This window comes from Aythya marila, assembly GCF_965140915.1.
Source record: "Aythya marila genome assembly, contig: HAP1_HAP1_SCAFFOLD_282, whole genome shotgun sequence".
NCBI lineage: Eukaryota > Metazoa > Chordata > Aves > Anseriformes > Anatidae > Aythya > Aythya marila.
The window spans coordinates 33,536-56,688 of NW_028136691.1; the positions used below are offsets into that span (position 1 = coordinate 33,536).

The following is a 23,153-nucleotide window of genomic DNA, read 5'->3' on the forward strand; positions in this document are numbered from 1 at the left end:
GCTCAGGCCAGGTCCTTGAAGGCGTCCAGGTTGAAGGCCGTGTCCAGCAGGCGCTGCAGCTCCGTCAGGTGCGTCTTCTTGTTGCCCGTGGCGGGGGCAGCGGCCGGCTCCCTCCCCGCGTACCTGCATGGGAGGCGGCAGCGGGGTCAGGGGCACCAGAAAAGCCCCCCCCCTGCCCCGGCACGGCCCCGCGGTGGGGTCCCGGCCCCGCTCCTTACCACACGGGCTTGGCCCGGTTGATGGTGGTGCGCAGCCGGGGCTTGACGTAGTCGTAGTAGCCCTGGTTCTTGTGCTCCTCCTGGCACCACACCAGCTCGGCGTTGGGGTACTTCTGCGCCTCCTTCTGCAGGAGGTCGAAGGGGAACGGGGACAGCTGCGGAGGGACAGAGGAAGAAATGAGGAGGGGGCCGCAGCCGGGACCACCGGCACAGCCAAACCTCAGCCTCCCGCCCTCCTCCTGCTCATCGTGCCCCAGCCTCGAGGCCTTTGAGCGTGGCCACGGGTGCCGGGGGGGGGCTCACCTGCTCCACCCTGGTGATGGCCACGTCGGCCTCCATCTGCCGGGCCTTGCGCTCCCGCGTCAGGTCGTAGTACACCTTGCCGGTGCAGAACAGCACCCGCTTGACGTTGGCGGGGTTCTGGGCTGCGGGGCCGCTGTCGGGGATGACGCGGAGGAAATGGGTGCCTGCGAGGACACAACGCCACCCTCAGCGGCACGGGCACTGCGCCGGCACCGGCAGGGCGCAGCCGGTGACGGGAGGCTCCGGGAAGCCCCCGAAACCAGGTGGCTCGGCCAAAAAGGAGAAGGGAGATTGAGGCAGGAATGTGGGGAGGAGCTGCCCAGGGGCTGCTTATCTCCAGGGCTGGGAAAAGTGGCTCTGGGTGCCGGGGGGAGCGTGGTCGGGGAGACTGTGGAGGCGTGGGGGTGAGACCGCACGGCAGGACCGCGGCAGGGGACCCAACACGGCTCACGCCTGCGGAGAGCCGGCCCTATCCCACCCCCAGCCCTATTTCACCACGTCCCCAGGGCTGTGAGGGCAGGGATTAAGCCGGATGGAGGTGGTAGCTCGGGAAGCCAAGCTGGGGGTCTTCCTTGCCACACAGAGAGCCCCCCCCTGCTGCTCCGACGGGCTCGGGAGGTGCTGGAAACCCTCATGAGCTGCTGCAGCCGCATGCGAGGAACCGGCGGAGCCGGCAGCTCGCCCCAGGGCGCCAGACACAGCGTTAATGAGGGGAGGCTCCAATTAGCTCAGAGCACGGCACACCCTGAGCTCAACTCGGGTGAGCGCTGCCCCTGCCCTGCAGAGCAAGGAGCAGGGCTTCCTCCGGGCACGGCGGACCCCAGCCTCTGCTGGCGTGAGCCCTGCTCGGCCTCAGCCAGAAAAGCAAAAACTGGCCGGGAGCCGCCGGGGGGGAGGCTGCTGCCAGGAGGACTTTACACCAAGCCTGCGCCTGCCCTTCACCCTTCATCCCGCAGCGCGGCGTGCGGGCAGACAAACAGCTCCACGCTCCTCGTACCTGGCAGCATGTCATCGAAGCTGGAGCGAGCTTCGGGGTGGCGCAGCAGCGACTTTGGAGTGAAGATTATCAGCTGCAGGGGAAGGAGAAGAGGCAGAGCGAGGCGGTCAGCCGCGCCAGAACCGCCTCCCCTGCCAACAAACAGCAGAGCCTGCCCGTCCTGCCCGCCTTCCCCTGCCTCTGACCAGGAGCTGCCAGCAGAGATTTGCTCCTCGCTCGCTGCCGCGCTGCAGGAGGCTCGGCGCTGCCACCCCCACCTGCTTTCCCAGCCTGGATTTCCCCTGGGAAGAGGCTGCAGAGCTGCCAGGGACCTGCCTCCCTCGCGCGGCCGCAGCGCCAGGAGGTGTAGGCTGCGCTGGATTATTTGTCAGTGCCCCCAGCCCTGACGTCTCTGCCCTGCCCACCGAGTGTTGGAAGGGCTCGCGGCCACCCCAGCCTGCGGGGACCGGCTCGCAGCACGTCCTGTACCGGAGCAACCCCAGCACCACGAGGTCCTTGCTCCTCGCTGGCTCGGACTCAGGCTGCCTGCTCGCCTGGCCGTGGGTACGCGGTGACACGCAGGGCACGAGAGCAGAGGGGCTGCTCCGTCCTCCCAAGGACAGCGGGGATTTTAACCTGGGAGCAGCCCCGCCAGCAGCTCCCAGCGCTTCCCGCGTTGTGCTCCGGGCTCTGCCTCGCTGCTAGCCCTGCTCTGCCCACGTTTGCTGCCCCGAGCCCCGTCCTCAGGCTCGGCACGGACCCGGGGCTGCCCTGCCCTGGCTTGCAGCCGGGTGAAGCGGAGCAGAAAGCGCAGGCCCGCTGGTACTGACCGGCTTGCGGAAGGGCAGGAGGATCTGGCGCCGGAGGACGTGGAAGAAGTTGGCTGGAGTGGAGCAGTTCACGACGATCCAGTTGCAGTCGTACAGCTGGCGCACGTCAAAGTCGTCCAGTTTCTGCCTCGACAAGCACAGTTCAGAGGGTTTCCAGAAACACGAGTGCCTCTTAGCCCCAGCGCTCCGGCTGGCGGGAAGGCCGGTGGCACGCAGCCCCTGCCTCTCCTCTCGCCCCCCTTCTGCCCCGTCCCGCTCCCCCCACAGCACACAGAACCCGCAGCACCTGGGCAGGCTGCACCTTTGCACCCTGGGGCAGCCAGGAACTCCCTCCCCACCGTGTCACAGCACTTTTGGGGACGCAGCAGGCGCAGAGGCAGCGTGGCTGCAAGCCTCGGCACCGGGTGCAGCCCCTCTGCCGAGCGCAGCCAGCTGCAGCGCAGGGACCCCCAACCAAAACGCCTCCCGGAGCCCCCCCGGGGGCTGCTCCCTCCCCCGAGTGTTAGGACAAGATCCAGGGCACAGCGAGGGCCCCAGCAGGGACAAGCAGGAGGGCCGGGCTGAGCTCGGCATGGCTGCCACTCACAGGGAAGACGTCGGGATCGTCATTGCACATCTGCAAGAATCGCTCCGGGCGGGCAGACGAGTGCTCGGGACCCTGCAGGTGAAGCAAACGGCACGAGCAGCTGCAGCGGGTGCCATAAAGCACGGCCTCGCGCCCAGCACCTCGGGGTGCCCAGGTCCTCACCATGCCCTCCATGCCGTGGGGAAGCAGCAGGACGATGCCGTTCTGCCTCACCCACTTGGCCTGCCCGGGACAGATGAACTGGTCGATAATGCACTGGGCGGTGTTGTGGAAGTCCCCAAACTGGGCCTCCCAAAGCACCAGGGCGTTGGGGCTGGCCATGGCAAAGCCCAGCTCGAAGCCTGTGGGAGGAAGAGGAGGAGGAGGAGGAGAAGGTCATCTTCCCGCAGCCCCCCCACGGCCTGGCCCTGGGGGTGGGTGCAGAGCCCCCCGCTCACCAAGGACGCCGTACTCGGACAGGGAGCTGTTGCAGACGGTGTAGGGAGCCTGGTTGGGCCACAGGTGGTTCATGGGGATGCAGGTCCTCTTGTCCACGTTCTGGTCATGCAGGACGTGGTGGCGATGGCTGGAAGAGAGGACGGCACGTCTCCGCCACCACCCCGCCAAACACAAGCTGCTGCCTCATCGGGGCTCTGCCCCAGCCAATTTCCCCCTCCCGGCTCGTGGCACCAGCTGCTTGATGCACTCTCCTGGACTTCTTTTGCCAACGAGGGCTCAAAACGGCCAAAAAAAAAAAAAACACAAAACCAAAAAAAACAGGACAAAGACCGCGTCACTTTGGATCCCTTCCAGAAGGCTGTGACTGCCTGGAGCCAACGCGCTGCTTTACCTGAACGTCCCCCTCTCGACGTCCTGGCCGCTCAGGCGGATGTGGATGCCCTCTTTGAGGAGGGAGCCGAATGCCATGTACTCGGCCAGGGCCCAGTCCACAGTCCTGTTCTTCACCATCTCCCCGCGGGTTTTCAGGATACGGCTCAGACCTGCGGGGACAGAAGGTGCAGGAGGGCGCTCGGTGACAAGGCGCCTGTCCCACAGCCCGCCTGAGGACTGGGAAACCGCAAACGCCTCGGGTAGAGGCTGTGCCTGTGTGGGAGGGAGGCAGAGGGACGAGGAAACAGGAGTGCAGGGAAGGATGAGCTCCGAGGAGGAGCTGCTCCTCGGTCCCTTAACCACAGCTCCCTCGTGAACCGATTCGCAGTGCCGCAAATAAGCGTGTCTGGGTGCTGTGACGTCCCCCCTGCCCCTCCTTCCAGGCGTTGTTCCAGCCCTCACCCACATCCCCTCCCCTGGAAGAGCACAGCCCGGCAGAGCTGCAGCTCACCCCTACCTCCGTGGATAGTGAAATCCTCCACCGGCACGGAGCTGGCCACTTGGCCGATGTGCGTCAAGTCCTCCTCGTTCAGGCCGGTGGAGGGGCAGGTCATGCTGCGGGGCTGGCCGTCCAGAGTGAAGAAACCTGCAAGCAGGGGGTTTGCTCACGTTTACTGACAGTTGTCACAGCACCAGGAGCCCCGGCTGGCTTTAGGGGAGCCAGGCTACTTGCCAGGGACCTCCAAAAGTTGCTAGCGACTGACCAGGCCAGGGTGAGTCCAGCCAGTGCTTGATGTGCAAAATCTTCTCATCCTTGGATCTCGCATGGGCCTCCTCGCATATCTTATCATACTTAGCAATTTCCTCCTGAGAGGCAGAACAAGGCGAAAAAGCGTTAGGGAGGAGGCTCCGAACAAGGGTGCTGAGCCTGGGGGCCTCAGCACAAGCTTGCAAGGGTCCTGGGGGGCACAGCCGGTCCCTGCAGCAGGGCACAATAAATCCCCCGCAACTGGTGGACCCCCAGGCCCTGCAGCTCAGCCTCGGAGCACAGAATTGCTGCAGGAGAGCCCCACGCCCCTGCGAACGTCTCTGCTGAACCGACAGCTCCCATGCAGCCCGTGGTGCTGCAAAATAGGGCTGAGAGTCCCCGGGGCCAGGCGGAGCCATGCAGGGAGCCTGCTGCAGAGCGCACGAGGCACGGCGCTCCCGCAGGTCCCGCTGCCGCCACCCGGCACCGCACGGGCTGTGCCGCAGCGACCCAGGGGCAGTCAGTGAACGAGATGTTCCTGCGCTGCTCGGGGCTGGCACAGTCCAAGGACAAGCCTCTGCTCCTGCCCCAGCTGCTGCGGGCACTCGCCCAAGCGTAGCACAGCTCTGCCACCTTTAGGTGACGAGCGCGAGCAGAAACGGGCCCCGAAGGTCTGGCACCCCCGGGTCTGAACCAAAAAAAGGGGCTTCGAGGGGTTTCGCACAGGACAGCGCAGCAGCTGGGGCAGGTCTAGGGGCTGCTCAGACACCAGGCTTTTCCCTGCCTCCTGAGCTAGCCAAGCGCTGCAGCAGGTCCCTGCGTGGCACTGGGATGCCCCGGCCCTCTCTGTGTCCCCCCAGGCCAAGAAACCTTTCCGCTCCCTCACGCAGGGGCTGCGTGCTGCCAGCTCCTCCTGCCCCCCATCCTTCAGCCCGCGGCGCTGCCCAGCCCTGGGGAGCTGCCGCCTGCGGTTCTCCTCGCGGGCCCCCGGTGACAGTACCTCGTACTCCGGCTGATTTACCACCCCCTGTGAAATTAACAGCTCCGCGTATTTCTGCAGCACTGGCTTCTGCTTGCGGATCTGTTTGTACATCAGGGGCTGCGTGAACATGGGCTCATCCATCTCGTTGTGCCCGTTGCGCCTGTAACACACCTGCCGGGAGGGAAAAGAGCCTTTGAAAGCAGCTGCCTGCGACGTGTGGCTCAGGAGGCGGCCGGTTACCTGGCTGTGTGCTGGGAAGAGTCCAAGCCAGCCCAGCAGGGCCCGGCTCTGTCCTCCTGAACGCAGGAGGGCCCCGCACAGCCACAGACAGCTTTTCCTCTCCAAGTGCTGTTACACCCTCATCGCCTTGCTTTCCATCCTCTCTTTCCCTCCCCTCACAGTGAACAGGTTAAAAAAGGCTGCAAAAGCCCCCAGGAGAAACCCCAGCGTCCGGAACCCGCACCCCGAGAGGCGTTTTGTGGGCATCCAGGAACTCCGCAGCAGTGACTGCTCTACGGGACAGCCCCGCGCCACGTCCCTTGTTCCTTACCAAATCCACGACCACGTCCTTATGGAAGGTGCTCCGCCACTCCGCGGCCACGTTACACACGTACACCACGGCCTCCGGGTCGTCGGCGTTGACGTGGAAGATGGGCGCGTTCACCACGCGGGCCACGTCCGTGGGGTACGGCGAGGAGCGGGCCATGCGGGGGTCCGTGGTGAAGCCGATCTGCAGCGGGCCAGAGGGGCCAGGGGACGGAGCGGTGAGGATTTGGAAAGCCTCGTTCCCTCCAGCAGGTCGCTGCTCGCGAGGGAAGCCCCCGGGCCCCGGGCCAGGCTTGTTTCATCGGCTCGGGCAGTGCCAGGTGGACGCGGGCAGTGCCAGGCCAAGCTCGGTGCCTGCGGCTGAGCCGGGGCTTCCCCCGGCCCCGTCCTCAGCTGGCACCGGGGAGCACGGCCCCAGGCACCTCCTGCTGCCCTGGCACCGCGGCCCAGCCTGGCCGGGCAGCAAAGCCAGGATTAAAACCCCGGGCGAGGGCCGTGCAGCAGGGGATGTGCTCCTCACCTGGTTGTTCACCACGACGTGCACGGTGCCGTGCGTGGTGTAGGAGGGCAGGTCGCTCAGGTGGAAGGTCTCGTACACGATTCCCTGCCCGGCGAAGGCCGCGTCTCCGTGCAGGAGGATGGACATCACCTGCGGGGGGACACGGGGCTGAGGTGGCCGCCAGGAAGGGGCCCAGGGCTCATCCCCCAAGCCTCGGGCTTCTGTGGAAGGTCTCTGAGCAGCTCTTGAGCGTGTCCGAGGCCTTCTCAGAGGATCGGAGCGGAGTCAGCTGTGGCTGGTGCAATGCCAGGGGGAGGCTGGGGCCATCGGCTGTCCCACCTCAACGCCCCACGCAGGGGTCGCCCTCTCAGCAGCTTGAGGGGGCAGCTGGTGACGTGCTGGTGGCCGGAGGGCACTGGCTGGGAGGCGAGTCCCATTCCCAGGCACAAACACCCCTAAACAAGGCTTTTTTCTGGGACGAGCCAAGGAAAATGCACTTCTCATGCACGCTTTCACCCAGGACAGAGGGCATCCCGGCAGGAGATCCTGCGCTCGCTGCTGGGCCGGGCTGGGCAGGGAGCTCGCTGCGGCTCCAGTTCTGTGTTCTGATATTTTACCCGGGGGCTGGCTGAGGACGCTGCCTGTCAGACAAGGACAGAGCTCGTCTATTTATATTCCAGCCCTCACAGCGTGGGAGGAAGGGAAGTACTTTTGATCTCACCCTTCCACTTCTTCTGGAGTGTTAGAGGCAGGTCTGTGATGAATCAGGCAGTGAAAGCGCTCCCAAATAAATCCCCCAAAAGCCCACCGCTGGCCTGCCCTCACATCTGGGCCCGTGTCACACCGCTGTCCCCACCAGGGGGGTCCCCTCCCGGCCCCAGCTCGCCCACCCCGAGGTCTGGGAGCACCCGGTCACATTTCAATAGATCCTCCAGCCTAAAGCTGCTGCTTCTGAGGCCTCCAGGCAAACAATCATCAGCTGGGCTCCTTCGCCTGGCTTTGCTCTGCGTGCAGATCCGCCTGGTCCCCACCAAACCCACCCAGTTTGTGCCAAATCACGGCGAGGGAGCGGGGTGGGCACCATTTACCTTCTTCCCTTCCGTGTCCCCGCAGTAGAACTGCTCCGCTTTAGTCTTGCCTTGAACGACGGGGTCAGCTGCCTCCAAGTGAGAGGGGTTTGCCACGAGGGAAAGGGTGATGTTCCTGTCGGTGACGCGGTTGATCCTCCGGTGGTACATCCCCAGGTGGTACTTCACGTCACCGGAGCCCTGGGGGAGGGAGAGGAGAGTCACTGCCACGCAACGGGGGCTGCTCGTGGATGGGGCAGGGTGGCACTGACCCCAGGGGCTGCAAAAAGAGGGCTCCTTGCTGCCAGAAACCACGTCTGCTGCCCACCCGCAGCTGGCAACTGGCAGAAGGCACTGGCAGAAGGCAGCAGGATTCAGGAGCTGGCCTGGCACCCACCACAGCAGCAGCCTGATGCAGGCACCAAGACACACGCAACCATCAGGCGGGCATCGAGCCCGGTTTTGGGCAGTCCCCAGGTGCCAGGGAAGGAGCAAGCGAGGTGGGTTTGGGGAAGACACCGGGCAAGAGCGCTGGGGAGAGCGGCTGCCGCTCGCTTCCTCTCCAAGAGGAGCTCCTGAGGCACGCGGGGCACCCTGGAAGCCCACCTGAAGGCCAGGGCACGATGAAGCTTTCCAAATGCCAAACCATCGCGGCTCAACGTGGCTTTGGGGCACAAGCAACAGCACCAGGGAGGGAGCTCAGAGCCTCTGGAGAGGCCGCGGGGCCCACATGGGTCCCATGGGGCTGTGGCACGGCCCTGAGACGACCCCTGCCTCCGGTGCAGCCCCCAGGGACCGGGCCAGTCGGGGTGACCGCAGCAACCTGGGCAGGCACCGTGCTGCTGCTGCTCACCTTCCTTGCACCTCCTCATTTACCAAAAGCCGTTTTATGCCCTGCAGAGGCTGCCACCAGCCCAGCCTCCCCTAGAGACAGAGCAGACTCTGCCACGGAGGCCGGGACAGGCACCGACGGTCACGCACCGAGGATTCGGTGGCAGGGGCGTGCGGTGCCCTGGGGCACGCTGGAGAAATCTCTGCAGCACCGAGCGAGCCGCCAGCCGCGCGTGATCCAGCTCGCGCTGCGCTGCCACGGCCCCCAGGGGCCGAACGGGGACAGACTACAAATTGCTAGGGAAACGGCGCAGAGGAGGAGACTCACCTCGTCAGCAGCCTCCAGCTTGGAGTCGAACTGACAGAAGATCTGCTCCAGCTCCTTCCTGATCACGTTGGCGAGAACATTCAGACGCCCTCTGCAAAAGCAACGCCGCCGTCAGCAGCCAGCAGCCAGCCGAGGAGCAGGGCGCGAGCACAGCCCCGTGCTGTCCCCGTCACACCGAGCTGCAGGGGGCAGCCAGGGGACGGGGCTCTGCATTTTCACCCCTCCTGCACCCCCAGAACAGCGAGGTCGAATCCTGCTCTTGGATACGAGCTCTGCTCACGCTGAGCCCCTCCTGCCAAAGCCCCGGAGCAGCCGTGGCAGGTTGTGCAGTGCAGCACCCGGGACGGCCTCACACCTTGTGCTGAGCACATTTCTTGTGATATAAGGCAAGGTCTCTGCTGCTCGAGGCACCGCGCCTCTCACCACTCTCCAGAAGAATGAGAAATAAGCTGAAGCCAGTGACACAGATCAGTGGAGAGCTGATGAGGCCTGAGCCCTTGAGCCAAGCGCTTGGCTGATGATGGCTCAGCCTGGAGCCAGCCTGGCCCTGCAGCACTGAACCCCAGGAGCATCCCTGTCCCCATCCCCATCCCTGTCCCCATCCCCATCCCCATCCCCATCCCCATCCCCAAAGCGCTGCGGCGCACAGGGACAGTTACCTGTGGGGCATTCCCATGATAACATAATCCACTCCCTTCTCACTCGACTTATCAATGATGGTCTTTAAGGCTGGGATCAGCACTTCACAGCCCTCCAGACCAAAACGCTTCTCCGAGGACCATTTCCGATGGAGGAACTCCTCAAACCTGGAAGGCAAGGTGAGAGGGAGATCACTCCCAGGCCTCCCACTGATGGCAGGACCAGAGAGGAGACAGGGACCTTACGGGAGCCGCAGCACGAGGTGATGCTCCAGCAGGCACCACGCAGCAGCCCAGCACCCTCTGCAGAGCTCCCCCACCCTGCACAAACACCGACTTTGTGCTGCGCTCAAGCCCGCTGCACAGCATCTTATTTTTGGACCTCTTCTGCCAGGATCATCCGTGCTTTTGGGCTCCGTGCCAGCAGCACCTGAGCCAGCCCTGCCAGCCCAGCTCGCCTGCGGCACCCCGCCGATCGTCTTTGCTAACCCGGCCCGGTGGGACCGCGACAAATGACGTCAAGGAGAGGTGACTCAGGAGGTGGCCGTCAGGTTACGGCAGCTGCCTGGCGGCTGGGAGCAAACAACCCCCGTGACAACCCCCGTGCAGCCGGGGAACAAAGGGAAAGGTGCCGACCCTGCCCAGGGAGGCTGCAGCCGGCGCGGCGCGGCTCGGCGTGCTCCCGGAGGGCAGCCAGGAGGCACAGCTCGCCCGCAGCGTGCCTCGGCGGGTGGCCAGGCGTCCTCGGCACGAGTGCTGCTTGTGAAACCAGGCGGGCTGATGAGGAATCTGGGAATCCGAGCCCCTCGGTTGGGGTGGTGCGGGTTAGGGGTGTCACGGCGCGAGGCGCGGTACCTGGTGGAGCGGACCAGCCGGGCCAGCAGCGTGCGCTTCTCTTCGTTGGTGAACTGCATGATCCCCGGGGTCTCAAACTTCTGCCGAATCCACTGGCACTGCTCCAGGTCGTTGATGAACATGAACTCCACGCCGATGTGCTGGCAGTACGCCATCTGCCCCGTGAGGAGAGGACGGACACTGAAACACCCACGGGAGCCCCGACACGTCCTCGCCTCGCTCCAAGTCAGCACGTGCAGGATCTTATTGACCCATGCAGCTCAGTGCTCCGTCATCCCCCCCTCTGGCCTCTCGGCACGACAACGAGCTGTCCTGCACCACCAGCACTGCCCAAAGCAGGCGGCAGCGACCAGACCCAGCACCTGCAGCCTGGGGCTGCCTTCCCCACCCTCCCTGGTTCTGCCACGGGATGCAGCGTGGAACAACCCCACGAGTGGGGCAGTCGGTGCTCCTGTACAAATCCGACCCATTTGATTGTCCCAAGGGACCCAGCCCCAGACCCCGGGGTCCTTCTCTGCCTGTCTGTGAGAGTCTGGGGACTCCCTTGGGGAAGGGCAGGTTAGGGAGAGCACCTCACCCCGGGACTCGGAGCCTTTTTAGACCCCACTCGCTACGGCAGGGCGAGAATCTGAAAAAAACAGCCTCCCAAAATTAAGGAGCCCGCTCTCCTTGCAGCTTATCTAAGATGTTTACACAGCTCTGCTTCTCCAAGGTCAACCTGTCTTGGCAGAGACTGCAGCCTGACCGGGAGCCACCTGCACTCTCAGCCCAGGCAGAGCACATCACGACGCCTGGCAGAGGAACGCTGCCTGCTGCCGGAGCTGCACGCTGCAGCCCCAGCTCAGAGCTCCCCAAAGGGCACGGGGGCTGTGGCTGGAGCCCCCAGCACCGTTTGCTGCAAAAAAACAAATCCAGCTGCACCAGCCAGGCTTCGAAGTGCAGGCAGCATTAAGCTGTCTGGGGCTTGCTCAGCCTGCAGCAGCCCAAGCGCGCTGCCCCAGTGCAGGATGAAGCCGGGGGCGACCACAGACGGCCGGGCTACCGTGGGGCTGCTGCTATGAGCAGGGCGAGCACAGAGCCCAGCCTGAAAAGCTCGAAACGTGTGTGCTAAAAACAGGCGGCCAGGAGAGGAGCAGGACTGCAGAGCCTGCAGACGGGGATGCTGCAGCAGCGCTCGAGGCGGCACCAGGGGAATAGCGCTGGCACGCACAGCCACAGGCAGGATGCGGACGGCTGGGAGGGCTCCACAGCTCTGCAGAGCGGCGTGGTACGTGCTAACCAGGACCAGCAGCAGGAGGAGAAGGCAGAGGAGCCTCTCCCCAGGGTGAGACTTTCAAAAAACGACTTTCGGAAAGCAGTCGCCGTGCCCAGCCCGACGCGGGCCGGCAGCAGGTCCTGCCCTGCTCCTTACCTCCAGGCGGCGGATGATTTCCCGGAGCGGAAGAGCCGACTCGTTGCCTCCGATGAAAGTGGTTGTGGGCAAGTGGAAGACCTTGTCGAGGTCAGATTCATCCAGCCCGTAAAAGCCTGCAGGATTTTCATGGGTGGGACAAGCGAAAGCAAGAGAGAGAAGGAAAGGAGGGGGACGGGGGGGGTGTTGGACACAGCCACACGGCACCCAGGTGTGTTCGGGAGAGGCGGGGAGGGGACAAAAAGCAGCACAAAACCAAAAATAAGCATGAAGGAGGTTTATACGGATAAAAACCAAGCAGTAATTAAACAAAAGACATTGAGCACAAGGTTATTATGGAAGGTAATGCAGGGAACAAAACACAAAGCAATATATGTGCATGTAAATTGGTAATTAAAACCCAGGGTCAGAATCAGGAAGTTTGTAGCCCCAAGAACACAAAATACACCACGAATTATAAAGAGAGCGGAGACAAAAGAAACAGGGGAAGTGACAGGAGTCATCGAGCAAAAACGGGGATTTCACCAGACGTTCAGAATTAAAAATGTCGAAGCAGAGAACGGAACGGTTAGAACAGACGGACCCAAACGAGGAGAGAAAAAGGAAGAGAAGCAAGAGAGAGAAAACGGCGTCAGCACGAGGGCTCTGCCACGGACTCTCCTGAATAGCTCACCCGGGAGCGGTGCCGGCCGGCACAACGGGTGCTGCTCGCTTCAATTTGGGGTGGCCGGGGCTGGCCGAGCCGGCACGGCCGGGGGGGTGCAGGGATGCAGAGCGCGGGCTGAGCGCCGCTCGCCTTTGGCACCAATGTGGCCACGGGGTGGTTTCGGCACCACCACAGCCGGCACCCCAACGGAGGCTCACCCAGCTCCTGCTGCTCTTTTAGGGGAACTGCTCTGCTCTCTCAAGCTTCTTTTCCAGCCCAGCCCTCGGCTCCGGGAGCAGCCACCGCAGCCTCGCCAGCTCCATCCAAGCAGGGCGGGCGGGTCGCACGCTGCTCTGAAAGCAGCCCCTGGCCAGGCAGCCTGGCCTTGGGAGCAGCAGCTGAGTGCTGGTATTTTCTCTAAAACCCAATTACACGTGCCAGCATGCTCGCTATGCGCCTGCTTACAGCACACTGGTGACTGGCAGGGCGCTGGGCTGCTCCTGGAGAGGAGGAAGAACAGGGCACAGGTTGGGTCAGGACCTCAGCACCAGGTTTTGGAGCTGCAGATAAAGCCACCGTGCTGCTGTTAAAGCAGCAGGGCACTCCGGGCTTGCAGTGGCACTCACAAGTCCTTGGACGTGCCTCTGTGCCTGCTGAAGCTCATGTTTGCCTCTGGGGAAACTGAGGCACGGGGAGGAGGACGACTGGTCCTTCTGAATGGGTGCAGCAAGGCAGGGGTGAGGGACGAGTTGCCAAATTTTCACCGGGCCAAAACAGGGCAGTTCCCACGCAGGAGGGGATCAAAAGCCTCGTGGCTGCGCCTTGTTGAGATGACCAAATAAAAACAAGGGTCGGTTTTAGTCCCCCAAATGGAATAAATGACCTTCTGAGGCAGGAGAGGGGTTTGCACGCACCTCTTCCCGCTGCTGTGCGCAGGTGACACGCACAGCACGTGGAAATCACAGGGCGTAAAGGCAGCTTGGCTTTGTACCAGACTTGAACCCATCAGGGAGATTGAGGCCTCGTGAAATGAATAATGACAATAAAACGTGTACTCCAGCAAGCCAGGCATGCAAACACAGAGTATGGAGAAGGGCAGCGAGGCTCTAGCTTGGGCACCTCTACGGGTGAAGCATCGCTAACCAAGCACCCAGCTCGAGACTTTTAGCCAGACAAATCAAAAATGAGCGGGTTACAAAAGTCAGGACTGGTGCGACACGGGAGGGGACCGCGTTACCGGCTTTCCTGCTCCATGCCCAGAATAACCTATTCAAAGAGAGTCCTGCACTCCCGAGGGTTAAAGGCTCAGTATTTGCATACCTCCTACTGTTAACACTCTCAGCCGCTCCTTGAACACTGCGAGGTCTGGGGTGGGCAGGGGGGGTGCAGCAGGGAGAAGATAGAGAGACGCCGTCAAAGTTAGTAAAAAAAAAACTGGAACCGTGAAAACTAGTCATGGAAAGCACAAGTCAAAAATACAGTATTCAAACACAGTCAAAACCACCAGGGGCAGAAGGGTTGGGATGGAGGATGACTACACGCTACATGGCAGAGAAATCCCGGTGGAAAGTCTTCAGAGAGCTGCTTGCAGGAGGCAAGAGCACGGAGGGGAACGAGGGGCACCAGACACTGGGTAGCAGTTGAGCTGCATGGTTTGAGATCTCCTCTTACACGCCCCTCACGCGGGGCAGCGAAACCTAAGACGGTGGCACAGCGCCGCAGCGAGGCGCCTTCCACCGCGCTGCGTTACGGGCGCGTTGTCACGGCTAGCGGGGAGGTGCAGCAGAGATTTGGGTGCTGAGAGCCTCCCCGTCCTCCCCAGATGATTTTGCTGCACTTGTCTCTACTGGGAGAGCTTGTGTCTACAAGACCACTGCCAGGAGAACAGCAGCCGTGCTCTGCTCCGAGGAAATGGGGGCACCGCTGCCGGCACCTCCGCTCCCAGTGCACGTGCACCACGGGGGATGTGGGAACTCCCCCAGGGCCTCCCTCCTGTGCTGTAGGAGCGAGTGGGGCTGTTAATAGGGACGACAAATGGTGCAGCAAGCAGGCAGAAGGCTGACGTTGCTCAAGCAGGCTGCGAGCATGCTCAGCGCGGGGACGCGGCACCGGGCGCGAGCGGCACCGGGGCTCCACTCCCCGGCTGCGTTAGGTGGCCGAGTGCCTCAATCTCACCCGGGGCTATGAGAAAGGCTTTGGGAACGCTTCTTTGGTCAGCAGGGAAGGGAGTTATATGGGCGGGAGGCGTTCCTTGGTGAGACTCAAGGTGGGAGAGGTGCTGCTGTGCCCTCTCGCAGAGCGCTGCTGCCTGCCGAGGGCTGGGCAGGGAGCGCCCCACGCGTGGTGGGGGGCATGGGGCTGCTCGTGGGTCTGTGCAAAGGGACCTCCTGTGGGATGCAGGGGGGAAGCAGAGCTCGGAGGAGTTTGCTCCCAGCCCAGCTCCCTGCAGGGGCTCTTCCCAAGCTGGGGGATGAGCTCTGTGCCAGAGGAGCCCCTGCACCACGGCGGACCCCGATGAGGAACCTGCCCTTGCTCTGGCTCCTGTCAAACACACGGAGCAGCTCCGTGGGCAGCACAGGATTTTGGGGCACGGCTGAACCAACCCTAACGCTCCCTGCACGGAGAGGCAGACAGACAGACGCTCAGACACACACAGCCTTCCACACACAACTGGATTTTAGCACGCTAAGGTATTCCCTGGGACGGGTCGTCTCGAGTTCCTGCAGTAACCCCGTCGGTTCTGTCCTACACCACTTACCATGCTGGATCAGCTGCGGTAGAAGATCAAGATGAGATATTTTAAAAAAAATCAAATAAAACATAAGAAAAGGAAGAGGAATCTGGCACTCCAGCCCTACCACTCCGTTAATCCCGGGTGCCTGGCTGCAGAAGCGCCAGCCTCACCGCGTGCCCCCAGGCAGGCTTTCTCACCCTGGCATTTTCTCCAAAGGTCACACTGCTTAATCCAAAGAGAGCTTCCAAAACAGACAAAAGCAAGTTGCTAAACAAAAGGCAATTGAGAAGAAAGATCAATTTCAGAGATTAGCCATGCAACTCCTTTGATTTACAGCACTGCCCGGCCACAGTTTAAGCTGTTAGCAGCACAGCTCCCACCACAAAAGCTGACCTTTAAGGATTTCTCTGCACAGAAATAGGAAACAAGATTGTTTCGAGGGCAAGGTTAAAAAACATTCCTGTTATTAGCTGCTCTGTAAATTAACTGCAGCCCCAGTGTTAGGAAATACTCTTTCAAAGCAAAAAGCCAGCGGGATTTGCTTAGAAATTGGCTTTCTCTGCAAACAAGCAGGCTATGCCAGATCCTAGGCACCATCCAGAAAATCTGTACTCGTCCTGACTGCTGAAAGCCTGCGAGGGCAGCAGGGAGACACCGTCCCCACCCTGCCACACATCCCTGCACCTCCTGCTCGCTGCCTGGCGGGGCTGATGCCACCCAGGGTGCTGCGGGCCCTCTACAACCTGCGGGCTCCAGAAAGCCCCCGCTGGAGGCTCAGCTCCAGCCAGCTGCTCCGTGCCCCTTCAGAGCACTTTTGGGGCTGTGAGTGGAAAATCCCACAGCGTTGGAGGGATCCACGAGGCAGCCCAGGGATGCCCAACGTGGCAGGGGGATCCCCAAACACACTGCCCTGAGGTTTGCTGGTTGCAGACCTGCCCACCAGCTTTGCCCCTTAGAGGGGCTTTGCACCACGGCTCTGCAGGAGGCTGAGAACTGGCACGGCCAGCGAGAGCCCACGGGGCACTGCCAGCACCACGGTGCCCATCTCCTGCCCCCGGAGGGCTGATGGCAGGGGGCAGCCGCTCGCTCAGGGGCTGTGGTTTGAGGACAGCACAGCTCCGAGCTGCTCCTGCATAGGAAAAGAGCAGTGCTCGGCCGCCGGGGCGCTCAGCGGCACGGGAGGCTGTTGCCAATTAAGGGAAAAGTCCCGTGTCCAGCTCCGTGGAATTTGCTGCTGGGCTGGGCTTGGCCACGCTTTGCAAGGCAGCGTTTGTGCAGCTCTCCCTCCTGGCCCCCTCTCCCTCCTGGCTCCTGGTCCCCGGGGACTGCACAGCCCCTGCCTGCCCCAGCTCCGCACCAGCACCCGCTCCCTCTGCCGCGCTCAGCATCGCCTGAAAGCTGTTTGCTATTTTCTTCTGAGATCAGTCGGATGAAGATTTCCTCACCACGACCAGCAGAAAGCCTATTGAGTACTAAATAATCGTTACACGCAGACAAAAAGCCTCCTCTGGTTACACACAGCCACCTGAACCCGGGGTCCTGCCTGCTGCGGGGATCCAGCCCCAGCACGAACCAGCAGCTGGTACCAGTGGCACGGCTTGCTCCCTGGACTCATTATTTCCGATGAATTTGTGCGTTCCTGGCAATTAAATCAACACCAGGAACTGCAGTGACAGATCTCAGAAAGAAAGGCATGAAGAAATTAAGATTAACGCCTGGCTTAGACGCAGAGATCTCGGGCTGAGATTCTCTCCTGGCTAATGCCTCTGGAGCAGCGATGCCGAACACCTCCAGCTGGGGCACGCTGCATGGCTCACGGCCACGCACCCCGGGGGAGTGGGAAAAAGGAGATTGCTATCACTTTACCCAGGTTTTATCACCACTGTGCTGCTGCTGCTGGCATAAAGAGGGCTGCAGGGCAGGAGCAGCCCCGGCTGGATCAGACCTGACGGCCGCTCTCGGCCTCTCCCATCACAGCCTGGACCCAGCGAGGGGATCTGAGCTGCAGTGGGCAGGAGCTGAGCCTGAGCTCCTGCCGAGGGGGAAAACGAAGCAGGCAGAGCTTGCCTGAAAGCCGAAAGGCATTCAGCATCACTCGGCAGGTGTGACACTCGGTGACAAAAGCTACAGCCCAGAGACAAAACGGATCCGTGCAGACGCCTGCGGGCCTGCGCGCCTCCGCGGCAGGACTCGGGGAGAAGCCTCGGGCAGGTTTTTTGTTCCTCTGAGTTTCTGCTTTGGCCAAACAGCAAGAGGGACATCCTGCTCATCCTAAAAGCCTCCCTCGCGGCACTGCTGCTGCTGGCAGACACGGGGACTTGTTCCCAATCCTGCGGCCAGGTTCGCAGCACACATCCCCCCACCTCTTCCCATCACAGCCCCGGGCACGGGGCTCGCTCCTGCCCTAGCCACCGGCTCCTGGTGCTCAGCCCCGTTTTGGCAGCACATCAGATCTCGGGGTGAAGCAGCTTCCCTTTATCCCACCAGCTGGGCCGACAAAATCCTAACCCTTCTCTACCACTCCCAGCTCCTAGGAAGAAAATTAACTCTGTCCCAGCCCCAAGCAGGACGCAGAGGTAATCCTGGACAAAATTCAGCAGGCTGCTGCACGCTTCTGACCGGGCCACAGGCGACAACCACACGTGCCCGGCCTCTGCCACAGCAGCTCCTGGAACCAAAACGCTGCTCGGCTGGGTCACCTGGCTGTCACAGCACCTTCCTGCACCCCAGCAGGACAAAAATTGGTTTTGGGGAAGGTTCCTCCTCCCCGTCCACCCCCAGCCGGGTGCCAGGAGATCTGGACAGGCGCGTGTTCCCATCGGCTGCTGCGCTGTGCGGGTTAGTGATCGTTACCGCGGCTCTAGGCTAAGTTAGAAGCATGCCTCTAGGAGTGCTCGCAGCACCGGGGTCAAACCCCCGGAAAGCACCAGCGAGGTGAGAGAGCTCAGCTGCCCCGACCCTGCTCCAGCTGGAAGAACGGCAGCGTGCTGCGGAGATCACGACTGAAGCACGCTCAGAGGGCTGAGGTTAAGCGCTTTCAGATTTAGGGTCCACGTCCTCGGCACCACACACACCCTCCCGCACAGCACACGTGCGTCTTTCACTCCAGGCACCGGAATTTCCACCCCCCTACTGGTGCGGGAACGCGTCCCAAAGCTTCCTTGTCATGATCACCGGCAGGTTCTCATAGCTCAGTCTTGGGAAAAGGGGCAAGGCACCGATTTCAAGGTGCTTCACGGGGCTGGGAGCATGGGAAGGCAGGGCATCACGGCAGGGGCACGCCGGGACGCTTCTCTTGGCAGCGTCAGCCCGGTGTGGATGAGGCCAGCCCCTTCTCCCCAGTGCTCAGCGCCTGCTGGCGGGGCCCTACGAGAGCAGCAGGAGGTGCCGAGGCACCAGATCTCATGCTCTCCCCGTCACAAAACCTCTTGGCTGCTTGCCATTTCCAGAAGAAGTGCTGGCTTCCCCCACGGGATGAGTTAATCCCGTTGCAAGGCGAGGAAACTCGCTCTGCTGGGAGGAGAAACGGGACCCGAGCGGAGAGCTCAGCTCGGCGCACGCTGGCTGGGACAGCCGGAGGGGGGCAGAGCTGCTCCGCCGCCGCACGCTCCAGGAGTGATTAAATTTAGAGTGATCATCACGAAGGAAACCCAAGAGCTTCCCTCTGCACGGGTGAAGCGCTCTACCTACGAAGCTGTGAAAGAGAGAGGAGCTCAAGCAATGCAGCACTGACTGCTGTCAAAGCCCTCACCCAGTTTGTCTGTGGATGAGATAATATCGGCCGGAACGGACGAGTCCAGGTCCGCATCCAAGATGCCCAGTGGGTCGAGTTGTGCTACATGATGCCCTCGAATCTATGAAATGGGCCAGGAGTGGACAGGAGAACAGATACCAAGAGGGACAGGAGAGAGGGAGAAAAACAAAAGAGGGGAGGGGTAAAAAAGTTAAATTACATTAGAATTAATTTGCAGAGCAATTCTCACCGACGTTTGGAGAAACAGTTACTGGTGCATCATCAAAATTTACACAACTAATGCCGAGAGGATCAAGCTTTGCAATGTGATGGCCCCTGACCTGGAAGCAACAACACAGATTAGTCATTAAAACAAGTTAGTTCGAGAGGCATTCCTTAACAGAGAAAATTCAAGCAAGTCATGCAGTTTCCCCCTTTACATATTCCACAGAGCTGCCGGACAGGAGGGACCCGGCTGCTCTCACAGCACGCCTGGCACAGCTCTGCCATGGCACAGCTAACAGCCCAGTCTGTGGCTCCAAACGAAGCCTGGAGAAGCTGCTCAGCGCGTGGGGAAGAACCCCAGAGCGCTCTGCACCGGGTACGGGTGCCACCCACCTGACCCCTCTCCGATTTCTGGGGGCCCCTCCGGAGCAGAGACCTTCCCAAGCATGAGCCCCAGGGCTGCCTGACTTCCCAGAGCTCATCTGACTTCCACCCCAAGCACCTCCTGGTGACAACAGTGACAACTCCACACTGCTCCTTTCCTCTTAAAAAGGCCACGGCGCAGGACGTGGAGCGCTCGGACTGCTGCTGTAGGAAAAGCAGGGGCAGCAACATCGAAGGGCTCTGGCACTACAGGAGCATCAGCGGCTCCAGGAGGCATCTCGCTGGGTTTGTGTCTGCACCAGGAGCCACAGAGAGGAACGAGAGGCAATTCGTTGACTCAAGAGATCCTTCAGGGCAGGACGGTCAGCCCGTGCACACCGCCGTCACGGAGGGGGCTGCAGTGGGTCCGGGACACGACGCTGCTGACAGGGCTTTGGGTGCAGGAGAGCTGTGGCCAGGAAGGTGCTGACGGAGACCGCAGCAGGGTGCTGACCATGGACGGGCTCCACCGCTTGCTTTCCCTCCAGTGAGATGCACGGGGCCCAGCATTTGTCCCACGCTGGTGCTGAGCAGCCGTGGCTGTGCTCCTCCAACCACAAATCCCATCCTCGTCGGCCTCCTCGGCGCTCCCGGTGCTGCCCAGTCTGCGTTTTCAATACTTACTGCCTTTATTTTCAATACTCACTGCTGCCCTCCCAGCAGGGTACTACCTCCTACCCGGCAGACGCCTGAAGCTGCAGATATTGCTTTTTATTCTGACTCAGGCCTGACCTCTTTTGCCACAGTCTGAGGAAACTTTTCCCTTAGCTGCTCACGACAGCAGACAGCTCCCCGTGCAAACTCAGCTCACCCCGACGGGCAGAGCGCTCAACCTCAAGCCACAGTCCTGCCTCTTGACAGCTCCAGGTCTTGAAACATCCAGGCTCAGCTCCGCTTCTGGCGTGGGCTCCCCAAAAACTGCGTGATGCTCCTCGCCGTCAGGACAGTTTCCAGCTACTGGAATCGCTCGTGCGCAAAGCTATTGGGATTAGCTCGCATACACCAGCCACACGGCTCTAATGCTATTTACCAGAGTCACTCATATTCTGACTGTCCAAACAGGCTTTTGGGGAAGGCTTTTTGTAGTTTTACCAGCCAGGAAGCCTGAAATGAGCCACTAACTGTAAGGCAAGCAGCTGACTGAGCACGGTCCCCGCAGACTCTCTGCGCCCCAAGCTTGCTCGGGGCTGCTTTGTCCGGGATGCATTTATTTGCTCATCTGACTTGCAGCAGAGCATGAGGACTATCCCAAAGCTTAGGGGCAGGACACGAGCTCACTATGCTGCTCCCACGTCCATGGGGCAGATGTTTGGGGCTGGGTGCCCTGGCTGGGAGCAAGGCCGGTGAGCAGGGGCGAGGCAAGGAGCATTCGGTGACCAGTCCAGTACACAGCGAACCCCCAAATTCTTGTGGGAAGGAGGAGGAGGCCTTTTCCCAGCAGGAGCCACGTTTTTTTTCATTCCCCACATGCAAGGTTGCTGGGCTGCAGGGCGCTGCCACACGGAGCTTCGTCGGCAGCCGTGGGAGCAGCCAGCGGCGGAGGTCCCGCCGGGTGGGTGGCACGGCCGCCCTCGTTACAGGGACACAAAGGCAGATTGTTTTCCCCAGCTCGGAACAAGACCACACCGGTTATTTCAAAGGAAATGATGAATTGGACACGTAAGCACTGCTACAATTAAGGAACAAGCCAGCGCTGGTGCTACCACGAACCACGGCAGAGCAGGGGCACGGCTCACCTCTAACTGCACACACACTCCAGCTCGATCCAGTTTCAGAAATTAACTGCCTGGTGTTTCAGGAGGTGACACAGCACCGGCAGGGCCTCCTGCTCTCGCCTACCTCCACACACCACGCTGAATTTCCCCTCCAGACAAACCACGGCAGCTCACAGCCACCACGGCTGCAGCCGTGCAGCGGCACCGGTGCAGGAGCGGAGGCACATTCCTCAACAAGGGTTAGAAAAAAACAGGCCGAGAGCAACCAGCTCCCAGCACAGCCATTTCAGAGACTGAGGAGCGGAGGGAATGCAGAAGAAATTGAGGATTTGGGGTTCAAACTGCTGGTCGGAAGTCGCTGCCTCCAGCCACACCGTGCACTGCTTGATTTATCGCAGCATCCACCTGCTTGCTGAGCCAGCAGGCGACGCACGGCACTTAGAAACCACTCACCCGGGGTTCAAAGCCAGCAGGGCAGTCACCTCCCACAATCCTGGCCAGAAGGCACGGTGCAGGTCCTCACAAACAAGCCCTGGCTGCACCATGCCCAAGAAAAGCAGAGCAATGCCCCAGGACTTGGGTGTGGAGGTGAGCTGGGCTGGGGCACCTTCTTTGGGCCAGCAGGGCGCAGGCTGGGCAGACCTTTGGAATTAACCTGTGGCCCAGTCCCTTGGGTTTTTCCGATACCTGAGCAGGATCCTGACCTGCAGTGAGTGCTTCTTTCCAGCAGCAGGTGACACGGGCATGGCAGAGCTAAGGTCACCTCCACCGTGGCTGGGTTTGGGAACTTCCCACCGCAGTCCCCAGCGAAGCCCACCCTGGGCAAACCAGGCTGCAACCAAAAGGTGAAAGAACGACAGGCACAGAGACAGCTCCGCGCCCTCCTGAGTAAAACGTTGGCCATGTCATTGGTGCACACGCAGCTCCTTCAGCCAGCGGATGTTTCCCTTCTGCTCAGAACTTGCTTCTCCCGAGACGTTGATTTTGGCAGCGTCGGTCTGAGCTTCAGGCCGGTGGCGCCGCAGCCTTCTCCCACTTTGCAGATCGCAAGGAAACGTTTCCTGAGCTTCTATTTTGGGACCTGAGAAGTTCTGTCACTTGAGCCACGGGAAGCAGGACGGCCGTCCCACGCTACTTCTGAGCGAGGCAGGAGGTGGAAGCAAAGCGCAGCGCCGCGCTCACGCCCCAGCCCCGGCGTGGGAACGGGGCCCCCTCCCGCAGCTCCTGGCTGGCAGCACTGCTACAGAACTGCTCTGATCGGGGGGACAATGGCTTTAATCTTCCTATTGTCTAAGAGCCATCAGCTGAGCATCTGCCCCAGCAGGTCAGCAGATGTTAAAAGCCCGGGGTGCATGCACAGAACCCGTGCGCCACGCATCCAGCACGAAACCACCAGGGGCAGGGGGTGCCCGAGCTGCTGGGGGGGCTGCAAAGGGCAAATTGCACAAAGCGACCTCCTTACCTGGTATGCCCTGATGAGAGATTGCACTGCGAGGTGGTCTTCCACCAGTTTGTCTACGTTGGGCTGTGCTTGAACCAGGAACTGTGCTTGTGACAGTGCAGAAAGGCTGGTGCTCAGTGGGGGGGGGCTTTGGTAAGCGGTGCCTGGAGCAGCTCCGGCGTTGGCGTTGCGGAAGAAGATGTCCCATGACTAGGAAAAAAAAGAGAGGCAGCGGGTTCAGCACACACAACGCAGCCATCCTACAGGACAGGAGACTCACAGGAGCCTCAGCTCAGTGTCACAGCGGCCTTCAGAGACCGGCTGCAGGCTTGGGACAGGGGGGGCCAAGCTCACCCCAGCTGCACCCAACCACCACGGAGCCTGCAGGCACCTCTGCAGCCTCGCTGGGGAGAAAACACTGAGTGTTAACGAGGTGCAGGACCAGAGGGGAAAGTCTGCCATGCTGCACATCGTTTGTACAGAACCCACGCAAATTGGTGCTGCCTTGCTTTGGTTTTTAGAGACAAGTGACAAAAAGCACAGGTGCGATTGCGTTTGGACAAGAAAGGATTAAAGCTGGGGCTGGGCTCACCAACAGCACTGCCCTG

The 23,153-nt window shown here is 61.4% G+C and overlaps 1 protein-coding gene across 4 annotated transcripts in view; it reads right to left on the reverse strand.

The window, feature by feature from the left end:
• OGDH (oxoglutarate dehydrogenase) overlaps positions 1–23,153 on the reverse strand; it is a 32,997-nt gene continuing 9,844 nt past the window's right edge. The window contains exons 3-24 of one of the 4 annotated variants that reach the window (XM_082785869.1): positions 22,567–22,755; positions 18,760–18,862; positions 13,595–13,639; positions 11,629–11,744; positions 10,218–10,372; positions 9,384–9,530; positions 8,725–8,815; positions 7,587–7,766; positions 6,520–6,648; positions 6,004–6,183; positions 5,472–5,624; positions 4,488–4,590; positions 4,241–4,369; positions 3,743–3,893; positions 3,351–3,478; positions 3,076–3,254; positions 2,914–2,985; positions 2,328–2,450; positions 1,519–1,591; positions 522–685; positions 219–373; positions 1–123 (exon numbers count right to left, since the gene is read on the reverse strand). In XM_082785869.1, the coding sequence (XP_082641995.1) occupies positions 3–123; positions 219–373; positions 522–685; positions 1,519–1,591; positions 2,328–2,450; positions 2,914–2,985; positions 3,076–3,254; positions 3,351–3,478; positions 3,743–3,893; positions 4,241–4,369; positions 4,488–4,590; positions 5,472–5,624; positions 6,004–6,183; positions 6,520–6,648; positions 7,587–7,766; positions 8,725–8,815; positions 9,384–9,530; positions 10,218–10,372; positions 11,629–11,744; positions 13,595–13,639; positions 18,760–18,862; positions 22,567–22,755 (2,886 nt within the window). In that variant the 3' untranslated portion in view covers positions 1–2. Of the gene's footprint in view, positions 124–218; positions 374–521; positions 686–1,518; positions 1,592–2,327; positions 2,451–2,913; positions 2,986–3,075; positions 3,255–3,350; positions 3,479–3,742; positions 3,894–4,240; positions 4,370–4,487; positions 4,591–5,471; positions 5,625–6,003; positions 6,184–6,519; positions 6,649–7,586; positions 7,767–8,724; positions 8,816–9,383; positions 9,531–10,217; positions 10,373–11,628; positions 11,745–13,594; positions 13,640–18,759; positions 18,863–18,991; positions 19,083–22,566; positions 22,756–23,153 lie in introns of all 4 variants that reach the window. The other 3 variants (XM_082785866.1, XM_082785867.1, XM_082785868.1) reach the window with 3 other exon arrangements.